The 16,881-nt window shown below is 49.1% G+C and overlaps 1 protein-coding gene across 1 annotated transcript in view; it reads right to left on the bottom strand.

The window, feature by feature from the left end:
* Window positions 1–8,589: 8,589 nt before the first annotated feature.
* The window catches only part of mctp2a (multiple C2 domains, transmembrane 2a), a 51,222-nt gene continuing 42,930 nt past the window's right edge, over window positions 8,590–16,881 (bottom strand). The window contains exons 20-23 of the mRNA XM_062547653.1: window positions 14,621–14,730; window positions 14,310–14,419; window positions 12,983–13,080; window positions 8,590–9,601 (exon numbers count right to left, since the gene is read on the bottom strand). Of these exons, the coding sequence (XP_062403637.1) occupies window positions 9,542–9,601; window positions 12,983–13,080; window positions 14,310–14,419; window positions 14,621–14,730 (378 nt within the window). The 3' untranslated portion in view covers window positions 8,590–9,541. The remainder of the gene's footprint in view (window positions 9,602–12,982; window positions 13,081–14,309; window positions 14,420–14,620; window positions 14,731–16,881) is intronic.

Genomic DNA, 16,881 nt, shown 5'->3' with positions numbered 1-16,881 from the left:
GCTCACCTGTGTGTTGCCGCGGCTAAGTTCCTGCTTAGAGTGCGAGACGCTCATGGTGTCTGGAGACAGAGCAACAGTAAGAGGGGGAGACACTCTGTTGGTGGGCTTAAAAAAAACAAAACAATTTAGAAATAACGATAAATAAAAGAATGAGCAAATCCATAAATTAGTAGATGTCTGGCAACGTGGCCGGCTGTGGCAGCCATCATTTCTTTATTTACATGTGCGCTTTATTTGTTTTCCCTCTTTCGCCCACTTTTTTCTCTCTTTTTATTTTATTATTATTTTTTATTTTATAAATATATATATATATTTTCGTAAGAGTGGCTGCCTTCCCATCCGTGGTCGCTGGAATCCCAAATTATCCGGGGGGTTAGGAGGGTGCGTGTGTGCGCCCCCCTGGAGCCTGGCGCCCCAGAGCAGAGGTAACGTATTCAATGGCCCGGGGCGCGCGGCGGAGACGAGCTGCCCCGCTGCATACTGATGGCGGCGCGGGGAGGCGGTAATTGGAGGCGCCCAGGAGAAGGGGAGAGCGGAGGGCAACCGCTCGGAGATGATGGCTTTGTTTTGGCCTGTCTGTCTGAGGAGGAGGCTCCTCCCAGCTCCTTCCCCACTCACCACCACCCCCACACCCCTACACCCACCTCTCTATAACCCCCCCTCATCCCCCTCCTCTTGGTCTCTCTCTCTCTCTCTCTGGCTCTTCAAACACACACACACACACACACACACACACACACACACACACATGCACACATACTCACTGACTACAGCTAGAGAGATGGGAGAGAGATACTTGTTAATTGGTCTCATGCTGTTTGCCTAAAGATCCATGGGCATTTACGTATCTCCCCCCCCCCACCCTCACCATTTCCCCCCTCAAATGCTCACATCAGGAGCACTGGACCCATACATCACACTTAAAGGTGCATTAGTATGCTTACACTATGTATATTCTATATGGAGAGGCCCCATTAAGGCCTGATCTGTTGAACAAGCTCTTATGAGATTCATTAATACCAAGCAGCCACGGCGCATCGCCGGTCATTTCTCTGGTACACGTTGAGGCCGTACTGTATGTGTCATGTGAACAAGGATTAGGGATCTGAGTCCACGTCAGTCTGAATAAGAGAAAACAAACAAATTCCATCTGTGTCCCACCCATTCATATGGTTCACCGCTTTTGAATGGTGAGATCGTTTTAAAATGCATAACTACTATACATTAATAAACATCAGCCGGAAATCAAAGCACATCACAAAGCATTAGGTAAATTGGTTTACATACGGCAGGTAATTAAAACCATTTAACGTCCTCGTGTGTTCTATGAGATTACTGAGGTGTAGAAGCGCTTAATGTGTCAAAGTTTCATACATTAGTCACATGACAGACAAGAGAGAGTCCATGATGTTAGTGCAGACTCTGTGTCTGTGTGGGATTTCACCAGCACGTCTTTCATGTGATGAAATAGTTGCACACCTGGCGGTTGTCAGGCGCTGGGCTTTGCACTATTGATTTCTGCCACTGCAATTCTGAACACACACACACACACACACACACACACACACACACACAAAAACATGCACACACATGCACACACACACACACCTACACACACACTCACACACACACAGACAACCCCACACAAAAAAAACATGCACACACACACAGGGACACACACAGACACCAGATGCTGGTGAACAGGTTGAAGCCAAAGCCCTGGGGTCAGGGGATGGACGTGCGCGTGTAAAGCTTTCATTTCCTGTCAAAGGCGGGCAGGAGGGACTCACTCAGTGGCGGGCAGCGCCGAGGCTTCAGTGGACTCTAATTAGACCCCGGCGGGTGACACGCTAGCGCCAGCATCATACGCATCCTAAACAAAACAAACACGCGCGCGCGCTACAGCCGCTCTAAATGCCTGATCATAGGAGCAAACGGTAACTGTGACGGGGGCCCTCTTTTTAAATGAAAATTAGCACTGGCCATTTGATCGCCGCTTTCAAATATGCAGTCAGCTCTGTGATGTGTGCCCCTGCAACGCCAGCAGAGGACGGTTATTTAGAAGACCCCTAATTAGTAGCCAGGGTTGATGGGTCTGTATGTGTGTGTTGTTTTTTTTAAACTCAAGACCTTACTGACTGCAGAGAAAACTGACTTCTGGAGCAAGTGTGTGTATGTGTGTGTGTGTGTGTGTGTGTGTGTGTGTGTGTGTGAATGTGTGTTTATTTGTGTGTGTGTGTGTGTACAGTCTTGAGAATTACTAGCCACTGACATACATTGTACACTGTAGAGTTAAATTAATTAAAAAATTAACATTGGAATCTCTTAGCATCCTTTCACTGAAATGTTATCATTTCAACGTTCAACCACATACAGAACAATGAGATTTTCTAAACATATTCTTATTTTGCAATCCAAACATTCTAAATTTAGGGAAAAGTGTGATGTGCAATGTACGTGCTTATTTCATTTCTTAATTTGCAAATGTTGACCTCTGAATGAACCAAGCATACTGTAGAATTTGGGGGCGTGTGTGTGTGCGTTTGTGCTTAGGTATGTGTATGTGTATGTGTCTGTTAAGAGGGGTGATGTTGATAATCTTAGTGATAGTACATGCATATGCTAATATGTATATGCATACAACTTGCCCTGGGCTGTATACCGCAACGTGAGCTTATAATAGACTTTTATTCTCCAGCCTCTTTGAAATTCCGGGCAGATCAAAATACATCAGGCCCTGATTGTCATTTTGTGGGGCTCTTCATTGTACCAGGCTGGCTAGTGATTTCACTTTGTAATTTTTGCAATGTCTCATTCCTGGGGACCAGATATACATATTCATCCAGATAGTATAGAAAATGTCAAATAGAGGAGTCCTAATTGTGTCCTTGATGAAAGCCTATTAATATTGAACACTCCTGCCACCACCCATGTGCCGGAGCAGTGGAAAATTCATGTGTTTTTTTTTTTTTTTCAAGTCATCGCCTCTCTCTCTCTCTCTCTTTCTCTCTCTCTCTGTCTCTCTCTCTCTCTTTTCCAGCGGGGACAAAAAGCAGATCTGTGCTTATCTCTAATGATACCTGATCCCCAGGGGAAGTGCAGTGGGACTCTCTGTGGCTTTAGCAGATTCATCAAACCAAATATTGGGCACTTTCCTCTGGAGGATGCGAGTCACATTGCATTATATCACTGTTAATTAAAATGAAATATGCGGTTAAATTATTCTGTGTATTGTTGCTTGACGAGTGCGCACACGTTAAACGCAGACCACTGAGGCACCATCGGCAGTTAACAAAGGTTTCGCACGTCTTTTTTTCTTTCCCTCGCTTTCTTTCTATCTACTTCAACCCTTGCTCTGCAGCCTTTGTTTCTCATCCGCTTTTTTTTTTTCCGAGACATTTTCAAGGTGCTTCCTCAAGGGCTATTTTGATCAAGTCCTAACACAAAATATGGCACCAGAGTCACACCAGACTTCTCTCCTCCTGGAATAGGACTTCTTATTTTTCACCCTTATCAAACACCGACTTCACTCCTATCTCTCCTTTTCATATATTTATTTATTTGTTTTGTTCAACAGCTGATGCCTCAAACAGTGGTCTTTTTTATGCGGTGTAAATGGTTTCACAGAGGACAATTTCTTTAGATGTAGGAATTAAAATATTAAAGAAACCGTTTTCTCTCAAAGTACAAAAAAAAAACCCTCGTTCTCTCTCGCTCTCTTTCTCTCTCTGCCCACATACCCCCCCCCCAGCCCCCCTCGTCTGAGCAGAGGTGACATTGCTCCATGGCGGTCAGGAGCTCTGCCCGGCCCTTCCTCTCATCTGTGATGGCCGCGCCGCCACCCCGTGATCCACTGCCCTCCGCCTGTCAGCCCTGCACCTGTAACACAGAGACCTCCTGACCACCCGCCCAAACGGCCCCCCCTTACTCACCCCAACACCCCCACCCCCCTGCCCCCCCCCCCAGCTCAGCTCCCCGCTCATGGACACGCTCAGACATGCTTTGCATTTTAGCACCGCGGTTGCAGCAGCCCGAGCAATGCTCCAGAGACTGGCCTTCGTCCCAGCTGTTGCCTTCATTTTAATGCACTCGGAATAATATTAAAGTGGAATCAGTGGAATTTATTAATGCGGGGAGGCCCCTCGGAGAGATGCTGTTAAAGGCCAATGATTTAATTTAAGCTCTTAAAGACTGCACTCCGCACTTGATATATAGATAGGGAAGAATTATGTCTCTGTGTCAACGAGAAGCACGTTTGCGCTGTTTAAATAATGTGTAAACTGCAACGGTGGAGAGCAGTTTGGTGGGCGAGAGGAGGACGCATTGGCATGGTGTGGCACGTGTGCCAATGTCTTGTGTCTCGAGCTCGCTAGAGCTGCCCATGTCCTTCACTGCCTGTTTATATTCTCTGTGAACATGAAAGTTTTCCAACAGACTTGGCTGTTGTTTGCAGCCTGCATTAAAGTACCTGCTGCAAACCTGACTCTCGACTTCATCCGAACAGCCCGGCCTCCTCTGAAGTCTTTTTTTTTTTTTTTCAGCCAGTGCCGCTCACAAAGCAAGGAACCTCAATCAGTGACTTGTGCAGGCACAATCTGGCTGGGTCATTTGGATCTCATTACAAACCGAATTTTTTGGAAAAGCCTCCCACCTTATTGGTGTCAAAGTGCTGTTTTCCGGGGTCAACCAACCCCACCCCCACCCCTCCGGCAATTTGTTTCTACGTCCTACGGTGTAAGCACTTAACTCCGTCGTCGTCTTTGTGTTTTTTCAAGGCTCGGCGCGATGAAAACAAATGAAAAGCAAAGTGATGTGACACATGCAAGTTAACAGCAAGTGCTGCTGGCTCTGTCCGGCCACCTCCTTCCCGGGAATGCATGTCAGTTCTGAGGGGGGGTCAACTCGGGAATGCATGTCAGTTCTGAGGGGGGGTCAACTCTCGGACGCTTAATAGCACCGCTCCCGGTCCAGTTATTGAGAAAGAGGCACCAGGATGAAGGCAGTAATGAGCCCAGGCCTACGTGTGCCAAAGCAAGGGGCTGTCGAAGCGACACACACCTGTGAAAAAGGACCACAAGAAGAGTGGAAATGTGTGTATGTGTGTGTGTGTGTGTGTGCCATTCTCTGGCTATTGCTAGGAGGGGGGGCACATATCAGAGAGAAAAAAAAGTGACAGAAAAGAGGGGGCGGGGGGGAAACAGGTTGTAGGGGTCCTCGTGCGCAAGCTTGCCCGCGGAGCTGCCTGAGGAACTACCATGGAAACAAGGAGTGTGACAGGCTCAGGGGGGCTCAGCCACAGCTGCAGGCACTTCCGCTTCTGACAGCCTGATGAAGACATCATCGCCATGCAGAACACAACAACAAAAACAACAACAAGAGGGAAAAAAACATCCAGGGGAAAAAAAAAACAACACAACAGGCTCAATGTTAACTGCCGCATGCCTGAAAACGTTCATTAACAAAGCTTGTAAAACATCCAGGGATTTTCTAATGCATTCAGGGACCAGATTGTGTGGTTGTGGCGCGTCTTCGGAGATTTCGTGTTTTCGCTCTCTGGAGAAGGCGGCAAATTGATAAATAATTTCTCTCAAAATATGATTGCACTCGTAAACAGAGCCTGGAGACCGCCAATTCACACCTCGGCTTCTCCTAACCGTAACATTGTCCTCCCTTGTCATTGGACGTCAATGACACGACGTTACACAAAGCAAGCCTCTCCTGCCAAAAGTTCAGTGCCACCAGTCTTGACAGCTGGTGAATAAGCCGGTCACGGCGCGCCGCGACCCTGTTAATGCCGGCGACGTCATCCATCTTGACGGTAACCTCTGTGATGACGGGGCTAACCTCTCATCACAGCGGCGTTTTCCCTGAGCCGCTTGCCTGGCACCAAATGCAACGTGGTCCCACCACTTCACGCCACTCGGAATGATAAAACAGTAGGGGGGGTTGGGGGAGGAGGTGACAGGGGCGGAATCAAAGGGTCACTCTTAGCTAAGCAACACAGTGGCCACTTTATTCCCTCTGTATCATGTCAGTTTCCAGCGCCGTGGCGGCTGTTGTTTCTCGCTCCCCCGAGCGCACGAGGCTTTCGTCTCCCGAGGGGTTTCTCTTAACGTCGGATCCTCTGTCTCTTTATACATTTCAGTTCCCTTCCCATACGCCCGCTGACAGCTCGGATCCTATTGAATTTCACAGAACATTCTGGGCTAAAAATACCCAAACAGGAAGTCATATGCACTTCAAAGTTGCGGGTGCTTCTAATGCGACGGCGATAGCACACTTAGTGACCGCGTTCTTTCTTGAGAGTCTTCTTTAATTGGTTTCACCTCTTTGAGAGAAAAGCCTGATTGGGTCTGTTATTGTTCTTCAGTGTGCACAGCCATGGGAAGAGGAGGATACTGCTCCCTCTCCACCATCTTCCTCCTTCTCTCCTCAGACCCTCCCCCCAACACACACACACACACACACACATACAACCTCTTCCCCTATCACCCACCACCACCCATTTTCCCCTCCACTTGGGGCTGGGAGGCATGAAGGCCCCGTTGTGTGTGTGTGTGTGTGTGTGTGTGTGTGTGTGTGTGTGTGTGTGAGTGTGTGTGTCTGCGTGTGCATACATGTGTGTGTGTGTGTGGGATAGCTCTCGTCAGAGGCTGCGGGGTCACCTCCACTCCCCCTCGCTTTGAAACGGACCCCTGGTGGCAGCTCCTGGGAGAGCGCGCTGATGTCTCTATCAGGCTGTCAGAAGAGATAGCCCCGGGCTGCGGCTGGGTCCCCTGGAGCCAATCAAAACTCCTCGCCATGCACCAGCGCATGCTCCTCCAGCAGCACCGCCGCAACTGGGCAGGGGAGCAGGGGGTGGTCTGTGTGTGAGTGTGTGTGTGTGTGACTATGAATGTGAGTGTGTAAGTGAATGTGTGTGTGTGTGTGTGTGTGTGTGTGTGTGTGTGGTGAGGGGGTGGATGCAAGTATGCAGTGCAGCGCTGTGTGAAAGTGTGTCTTTTGTGTGTGTGTGTGTGTGTGTGTGTGTGTGTGTGTGTGTGTGTGTGTGTGTGTCTGTGTATGTGTATGTGGAGGGACAGGGAGTATGGGGGATGCTCCGTTCTCCAATCAGTCAGAACTCCCAGCGCTGAGGTCCGGAGCTCACGCTAGTGGGTGACACCAGAACCGACTCGCCCCGAGCCAGACGAGAAGAGGCGCCTCTATTTTTACACGACGCAAGCCTCTCTCTCTATCGGCGGCGACGCGCACCTCCCATTACCAGCACAGGCCAGACGGGGAGGAAGTGGAGGAAGTTGTTCTTTCCAGTAAGTTTACTCTTGCTGCTCACTCTGGGGAGGGAAAGTTTGAGAAGAGAGGCTGAAGGCCTCATCATCAACAACAACAACAACAACAACAACAACAAGACCCAAAACAGGATGCATCACCTCAGTATGAGAACATTAACACTTTCTCACATAATCAAAAAAAAAAACAGAAATAAATACAAGATGTACTGTTAAATAGAGAGGTGTCTCACATACACACACACACACACACACAGACACTATGATGCTTTTTTTGCCTGATAATTTCAATTTCACTATTTTTTAATTATATGGTGATGAGACAAATTCTCAAATCTCACGCCTTTTGAAACAGCTCAGTGCGTAACACTTTAGCACGCGTCCCTTTCCAACAGGAGAGGCCCATTGCCGGGGCTGAGGGCTGTGTAAAATCTGCCTGTAATACGAATAAATAAGTTGATGAGGCAGGAAGGCTCCATTACACTCACACGAGCCCCATCTCGGAGAGAAACACTGAGGCTCGGCGCGACTCGAAGAGGCCCATTAGGCACTGGAGGTGATTTTAATGAAAATGTGAGCCACTAAGTGCTGCCAATGACGAGAGCTGGCTCTCTCTCTCGCCCTCCCTCCATCTCTCTTCCCTCTATCCCTCTCTCTCTCTCTCATCCACTCTCTCCCTTTTTCCCCGAGTATCTCTATCCCTCTCTCCTTCTCTCACTCACTCTTCCTCTGACTCACCCAGCCTCTTTCCCTTTTTATCCCTCTTCCTGTCTCTCTCTCTCTCTCTCTCCTCTCTCTCTCTCTCTGTCTGTGTGATGGGCTTTCTCATCTGGACTGTGTTGTTGTGGGAAAACAGTCGAGGCCCTGCATTAGCCCGTGAGCTGGACCTGCGAACGCTTTGATGTGAGCTCCACAACCACCACGGCACAGCAGTGGCCTGGGTCCTCTACCAAAGGCCACGTTGTGCAACCACATGTGCTCGCTCTCTCTCTCCTTCTCTCTTTTTCTCCCTCTCTCGCTCTCTCTCTCCTTTCTCTCTTTTCTCCTCTCTTTCTCTCTCTCTCTCTCTTTGCTCTCTCTCTCCTTTATCTCTCTCTCTTTCTCTCTATCTCTCTGCAGTGTGGGCTTGAAAAGAAGACCTGCCTCCCTGAGAACAGATACACTTTGTGAAGTTAGACCCCCCCCCCTGCTGATTTCTCCACCGTTTTCTGCTTTTTTCCTTCCAACCCTCTGCTACATCATGGCAGCATGGCTAAAACATCACCATATATCATACCGACAGAAAATTCATCCAAGCGCAGAATATCACAAAAAAAATCTTTAATATTTACAGTACATACTCATTCAAGAGACAATAATTTTTTTAAAAAGTACAGCAAAGAAAATATATGTTAGCTCTATCTGTATCAAAGCAAATATTCTATCATAAAGAGGAAGCAAGTTTTTCTGCCTGAGTGATAGTATGATATGAAAATAGCATGGCATCTACATTTCAGCTGGGTTTGCAATTAGTCACAAAGTTACATGGCTTTGTACTTGGTCCATGGTCAACAGAAAGACATTTCCATGTGGTGCAGGTCACTGAAGCTTTTCTGGTGCTTTTGCGGCCAGGACTTCCAGTGATCCAAAACGTGTTGTTAAGCTGGGCCAGGGGGCGCCCTACTTTCCCGTTTTTTCCCCATAAAAGCTCGGAGCAGTGATTGACAGCACCATGTGCTGCCCCGAAAGAGACAAACCGCAGCCCCTGTCAGACAGGGTGGCAGGAACACACACAGACACACACACGTGCGTGCGCACACACACACACACACACACACACACAAATGCAATACGGTATACTGTATGTACAAGCAAACACACACTTAGACATGCACACACACACACACACAGACACAAACACACACTTGCACACACACACATAAACACACACGTGACCATGGACCTGGCAGTAACAATATGTTTTGATGCATTTATAGGAGACAAGCTTGAAGGTCCAGAGAAGGTTAGTTTAGAGTGGGTACAGGCCAGTTCTCAAAGTATCAAAAACAGAGCGCTCCGGCCGACCAATCCATTTTACGAAGAGAGAGAGAGAGAGAGACTGCCCGACCCGCATCTCATCCATCCATTCATCCATCCATCCATCCGTCCATCCCTCCACGTCAGTGCATCCCTCCATCCCTCCGTCAGGCCGGCCCGTCCGGCGGCTTGTTCCGGAGGGTCGTGCGGTGGGGGGGTTGTGCGGTGGGGAGGGGGCGCTAGCGTTTCTTGCGCTGCGGGTTAGCGGCGGCGGGTGCGCGGAGCTCGCTGTACTGCACCTGTGAAAACAAACAGGAGTTTGGGCAGGAGAGGCAGGTAATCCGAGATCAGCGGAGCGCACGTAATGGCTCCCCTGAGGAGCGGGCGCAGGCAGGGGGAGAGAGAGAGAGAGAGAGGGAGACAGAGAGAGAGAGAGAGAGGGAGACAGAGAGAGAGAGAGGGAGAGAGAGAGAGAGAGAGAGAGGAGAGAGAGAGAGAGAGAGAGAGAGAGAGAGAGAGAGAGAGAGAGAGACGCTCTGCCCGGCCGGCCGCGCCTGTAATGAATCATTTTTTAAACACAGGAGCAGAGGGGATTAATCACAGGGAGGAAGGATTTGAAAAGTCAAGGGGTTCTTCACCAGCCCCAGCTACCTCCACCTCCTCCTCCACCTCCACCTCCTCCCCTCGTCTCTCCTTGTTCTCCTCCTCGTCCTCCACCAGCTCGGCATTAGAGGCGAGCGGCCGTCTAACCGAGGGACGACCTGCCAGGCAGCCAGGGGGCCGACTGCAAAGCCGCGGAATCGCTCATTGTGTGTGCCGCCACGTCCTCTTCCAGAACAAGTGAGAGCAAAAAAAAAAAAAAAAAAAAGAACGAAAGAAAAAAAGAAAAGAAGAGAAAACTTTTTTTCTCCCCCCGCTCTCTCTCTCCTCTCTTTCTCCTCCACTTTCTTGCTCTAGTGCTGGTCCTAATTATAGAAGCAGTAGGCAGAAGTTTGTTTGGGAGAGAAATCAGCCATGGCTCCCGGGTTGGCAGCTTCTCACGCAGGGTTCACTGGGTAGCTCTCCAGCTCCTCGGGCTCACTCGTGGAAACTCATCAGGGTGACCCTGAACCCGCCGCCGCTCACCGGAAGAGCCGTGTCGCCTTGATAATAATCTGAACTGTGCCAGTCTGAGGCTTCTCATCAAGGACTTGGGGGGTGGGGGTGGGGGGGGGGTTGCTCTCACTCTGCAGTGCTGTGTTACTCACACATGCAAAACTGACTATCATCAGACTGCTGTTCAGAATCGAACACCTTTGCAAGTCTCGTACTTATTCTTTGCCCTTTGAGAGGAGGCGAAGAAAGAGACGGATGGATGAAGGAAAGGAAAAATATCCCAAAACTGTCTGATGTAGAATACATATGTTCTGGATTCTTTTTTTTTTTTTTTTGCGTAGAAGGGCTATTATAGATACTGAAATAACCACACAGTGAAGTGTATACTGGTGGATAAGATAGGAGACAGAACTGACGAATGAAATGGAAAATTATTTCAAAAAAGCCGACAAAATGCATGTCACTCAAGAGGTGAGACAAACAAACAAAAAAAAACAAACACGGGAAAATATCTCTTGTTGATTTTCTGTGGTTGTTTTTCCAAACAAAAACAATAACATGTAAACACACACACACACACACACACACACACACACACACACACACAGAGAGAGAGAGAGACACACACACACACACACACACACAGTTCTGTGAAATGGAGGTGAGAACTCAGCTCTAATTACTCACTGCTGATTATCAGAATGGGAGATGGAAGGGAGAGGGAACAAAGGGATGGTGGCCCGCATCTGAACATGAAACTGCTCTCAGAACTGACAGATGCTTCTTATTTTAGGACACAGGAGTCCGCATCAGAAGTCCACTTTTGAGGGGCTCCTTTGAAGCCGGGCTCCGGCGCTAATTGCCAAGTCACTCTTCCCCAGTGAGACAGGAGTCAATTTCAGTTTTGGTGACGTGTCACTCATCCGTTTGGGCCCGCGAGCGTCTCAGGTGCCGAGGGCCACACGCAACACAAAAGCCCGCCAGGCGCTCTGTCAGCCGCGCGTGTGATTCTCACACTGGAGGAAAGCACCGAGAACCTGCTAGGTACTATATATAATCTCAGACTTCTTATTTCTGTGTGTGCGTGTGTGTGTGTGTGTGTGTGTGTGTGTGTGTGTGTGTGTGTCTGACAGAAAGAGAACGAGAGAGAGTTAAAGTAGTTAGAGACTTGGGAAACATGACAGCAACAAACAGTCCAATTTTTCCTCTCTCTCTGTCTCTCTCTCTCTCTCTCTCTCTCTCTCTCTCTCTCCTTGTCTCTTTCTCAGTATCGTCTTTTCCCTAGTTTTGAATGTGAAAGTTCCTTGACGCATTACATTACACTCCCCAGCATGGGGAAGGAGAATCCTGGCAAGGCTGATGATGATGACAAAATATTCACCGTTTCCCCCCTTGCCACCCTGCACCCAGCACACTCCCATCACCACCATGGCCTGGCCTACCCAGCACCCCGGCCCTGTCCAGCTCCATGCAGGCTGAGGAGCAGGGGAGAGGGAGAGCAGGCCACGCAGTAAAGCACAGGGACATCTCCTCAGCAGCTGGAGAGAGAGGCCCGCTGGGGCAGGACGATGAGCAGGAGTCCACAGGCTCTTACGTGTGTGTGTGTGTGTGTGTGTGTGTGTGTGTGTGTGTGCTTTTAGTGGATGGTGGGCTACATCTGCCAGAGTTTATATGGTATGTTTTGGTATATCTGCATTTGTCTGAGCCTGTGTGTGTGTGTGTGTGTGTGTGTGTGTGTGTGTGTGTGTGTGTGTGTGTGTGTGTGTGTGTGTGTGTGTGTGTGTGTGTGTGTGTGTGTGTGTGTGTGTGTGAGTATGTGAGTATCTCTGTCTGTCTATAGGTGTGTGTGTGTGTATGTGTGTGTGTGTGTGCATCTCGTTTCCAAGATGCCCCCGCTCAGGCTGTAGAGCCCAGCTAGTTGGTGCCAGCAGCCTGCTCTCCCTCCCGGCGGGCGCGGTCTGGCACACACACACACCCTGCAGCCTCTCTGCTACAACAGCCCAGCGCTGACACGCTTGCATATGGCACCCAGCAGGGCGGCGCTGACGCACCACTTCAGCAATCGGCTCCTTCAAAATCTGACGTGTTTGTGTGGCACAGGGGACAGGCTATGAAGACAGTACACACACACAACGTACACACACACACACACACACACACACACACACACACACACACCGATCCCTGGGCCCCGGCACCCAAACACCACCCCTGCTTTTATCACAGGCTGACAAAACTGATAATCAGGGACAAGGTGGGAGCGAGGCGGCCCGGGAGCAGATCAGAGCGGAGGCCTCTGCCTGCACCGGGGTGATCCCGCCGAAAAACATGCGGAGAAATAATTGGGCCGCGGACGGCTCCTTAAAGGCACCGGCCCATTAATAATCAAACAAAGGCGGAAGGAAAGTATTCCCCGAGCACATGGGAATTCTGCTAGAGCAAATAATACAGACATCTTCTGGGAATTCCCTTGCTGCCTCTGTTCTCTTCTTTCTGTCTCTCTCGCTCTCTTATTCTCTCTCTCTCTCTCTCTCTCTCTCTACCTCTCTCTCTGTCTCGATCGGTATGTAAAATGGGACTCTTACCTTTTGAACATCAGAAGGCACCCTCTGGAGGAAATCCAGTACTTTATTACTGTCAACGGCATACGGGTTGCGCAGCTTCTTGGTGAATTTGTTAACACCTTACGGAAGAAAACAGGAGCGCATTAATAAATAAAGTCATCCTCCAAAAGCCATGATTTGAGACAAGACAGACAAAGCAAAAAAACGTTCCCCGTCCCATCCCATCATGAGGACTAGTCCCCGATGTGTGAGAGATGCCACACAGGGGTTGTTATTTCAATTCACTCTCCAAAAGAGCCAAATTGGATCTACTGTGGGTGTCTAAATTGCTGTGTTGGGAGGACAGGCTTTGGGATGGGTGTCTTTGCGTTCCTATAATGAGAGCTTCTCAACCTTCAGATGAGGGGAAACAAGCAGAGCTTCCTGACGCATTTCTGTCTTATTTTGGGCAAATATACTCACTATCAGGGAGACATGAACAGCACTTTCATGGTAGTTCTCTACAGATAGTTGGCACTTCACAAACTCTCTCTCTCTCTCTCTCTCTCTCTCTCTCTCTCTCACATACACACACACACACACCTCTCTCGCTCACAAACACACACACACACACACACACACACACACACACACACACACACACACACACACCTACACACACAAACACACACACAAACACAACCCAACCCATCACAAAATACAGTACACACACACACACACACACACACACACACACACACACACACACACACACACACACACACACACACACCAAAACAAGAACTACGCTAAGCAACATGAAAGGCTTGCCCTGGAAGCATTGAGCAGAGTGGAAGCTGTGGAAGCATTTGATAACATTTGGATATTGATTGTGTTCAGTGCCCCAGAGATGTACTGCCAGGCCATAGGCCAGAGGGGAGGATGCTTATGCTGAACATCCGTCACCTTTGACCTTTTGTATACTCTGAAGGATGCGCTCTAGATCTTTGGACTGGGCTCTCGGCAGGTTTCCTTTATGTTATGTAGGATCTGAGCTATGCATGTGTTTGTGTCGCTTTGGGAATAAACCCCTTACTCATGTGGCTCAGATTAAAAATAAGGTACACTTATTTTTCACTTAAACGAGACATACATTTCTTGTTTCATACATCTTTTTTTTCAAGAAAATGAATCAGGGTTCCAAAATGTTTGTCTGGCAGGGAGAGAAAGAGAGAGGAGGGTCGTCCTTACCCCATATCAACACAATGTAGCGGAGAGGATGAAGAGAGAGAGAGAGAGAGATAGAGAGAGAGAGAGAGAGAGAGAGAGAGAGGGCAGAGAGAGAAAGAGAGAGGAGGGTCGTCCTTACCCCATATCAACACGATGTAGCGAAGAGGGATGAAGAACAGCACAGCGGTCGCCACAAACAGCATCACACACGCCAGGTACGACATGAAAGGCACTGACCAGTTGGTAGTGCTGCAAATGACAGGAAAATGACGTTGAAAATCACAAGACACACAAAACACAAACACTTTTCCAACAGATATCATAACGGACTTCTTATCTAATGTTCTCCGAGTGACGTCATTTAAAGCTATCATAACATCATCTTTCAGATTTTAAATGACTGTAATATTAAATTGATGGTAGGGGTCATTAAAAGCAGTCTGATCCTACTTCTTGATTCTCTCTCCAATAGATGCGACCTCATCCAAGGTGTTCTGCACGGTGAGGACTATCTCTTGAACCATGTGGATCTTGTCCATCAGCCCTTTCTTCTCTGATTCCTAAGAGATGGAGAGAGAGAGAGAGAGAAAGAAAGAGGGAGTGATGAGCAGGGTCAGTCGCTGCAGACAGATCAGTGCAGAGACAGAGAGAGAGAGAGAGAGAGAGAGAGAGAGCGCTTCATTTCTGGAGTGTCATCAGGAGTAATTCATCCAGCCAATGGCCTGTAATGAGCCCAGCTCGACGCCTCTTCCTGCTGCCTTTCAGCTGCGCCACGGCAACGTCTCTCGGCAACGCAAGACAGCCGTCGCCAGGAGGAGAGGAGGCGAGCCGTGTGATTTCCCCTTTTGTCCGCCACAAACAATGGAAGTGCAACAACAATCAAAGATTAAGTGTCTGTGTGTGCGTGTCTCTCTCTCTGTGTGTGTGTGTGTGTGTGTGTGTGTGTGTGTGTGTGTGGTGTGGGGGGGGATCTAAAATAGCCATGAGCAATCAGATGCTGTGAGGACTGAGAGCAGGAGTGTGTGAGGGGAGCGAGGGGAAGGGGGTCTTGAGAGAGCGGGAGCAGGCTGCAGACGAGTGCTGAGGGGGCGAGTTGGGTCTTGTTCTCGGGGTGCCAGCCTAGCACCTCTCTCCCCGCCGCTGGATTGACTCGCCACGCTCTGGGCTCTGGGCTCTGGGCTCTGGGCTGGGAGTGAGCTCTCGCACCTCTCGCTGCCACCGAGCTAAGGAGGAGGCCAAGGAGACACACACACACACACACACACACACACTCACTCTCTCTCACACACAAACACACACACACACCCACAAACACTAACACATACACATGTGTACACAAAGTCACATGTAGATGCACACACACACACACACACACACACACACACACACACACACACACACACACACACACACACACACACATGCACACGCACACGCACACGCACACGCACACACACACACAACACACATACACAAACACTAACACACATACATTTGTACACAAAGTCACATGTATATGCACACACACACACACACACACACACACACACACTCTCAATCACTATGTTTCTCCCCACTTGTGATCTGGCGAGAGCCAGCACTCTCAGCACTCAGGCCTAATCCCAACAACAGCAAACCACAGGCGCTGTGATGATGGCGTCCCAGTGCAGCACAATGCTATTTTTTCTAATGGCCTTGCTGGGAAACACCACTACTGTCCTTTTGAATAAAGACATCACACGCCTTTGTGTCGGAGAGTGGCTTACGGACACGGGCCAAATGGACTGGGCACTTTGAGGCAGGAATGGAAAAAAAAGAAGAGAAGAGGGAGGGGGGGGGAAACAACAGAAGATGATGGTGGTGGAGGAGAAGAAGATGAAGGAGAAGAAGAGAAGGAGAAGAACCACCACAGCAATTTGATGAAAGAAGACTCCACGGCTAATCTGGGGTCCAGAGAAATGTGATCACATTAGTGAGTTCTCTCTCCCCTCGGCTGGAGAAAGTGTGTGTGTGTGTGTGTGTGTGTGTGTGGGGGGGGGGGGTTGCTGTACACAGTCAGAGAGACAGAGAGGAGAGTGGCTTTTCCAGAGGCACGACATGAAGCAAACAGAAGATAACTGGAGTAATGTTAGCCCCCACATGCCACATCAAAAGGAGGAAATAATGACAGGAATAATGACAGATGAGAGCAAGAAGGAAAAGAGAGAGAGAGAGAGAGAGAGAGGGAGAGAGGGGAAGGGAGGGAGGGAGAGAGTCGTGACTGGTTCTTTCAGAGGCATGCTTGCTTGCTTGCTTGCTTGCTTGAGGACGTGCGTGGAGGCCTTTTTGTCCTCTGAGGATGTTTGTGTTTAAAAGCATCTCCAGATCTCCAGACTGAGTGCCTTCATCACAGCCCTGCCGCCGAGGCCCCTGGGACAAGCACAGCGAGCAGACTCCCTGCTGACAGTCCCATGCCTCCTCCTCCTCCTCCTCCTCTTCCTCCTCCTCCTCCACCCCCCAAGACACACACAGGAAGAAAGTTGTTCCCACACACACGCATCATCATCATCATCATCATCATGACACACACACACAGCAATCTGGCCACCACTCAAACAACATGAAGGGTCAACACCAAAGAGACAATTCACAACTGTGGGAGATCTCAAAATAAAATCATAATCCAACGACAGTCTGTTCCAAATGTCTTTGTCAAATGATGTGTTTCTGTC

The sequence above is a fragment of the Sardina pilchardus genome, chromosome 10 (genome assembly GCF_963854185.1).
Source record: "Sardina pilchardus chromosome 10, fSarPil1.1, whole genome shotgun sequence".
Classification (NCBI taxonomy): Eukaryota; Metazoa; Chordata; class Actinopteri; order Clupeiformes; family Clupeidae; genus Sardina; species Sardina pilchardus.
Note: the sequence above shows the minus strand (reverse complement) of the source record. Positions and strands in the feature narration are given on the sequence as shown.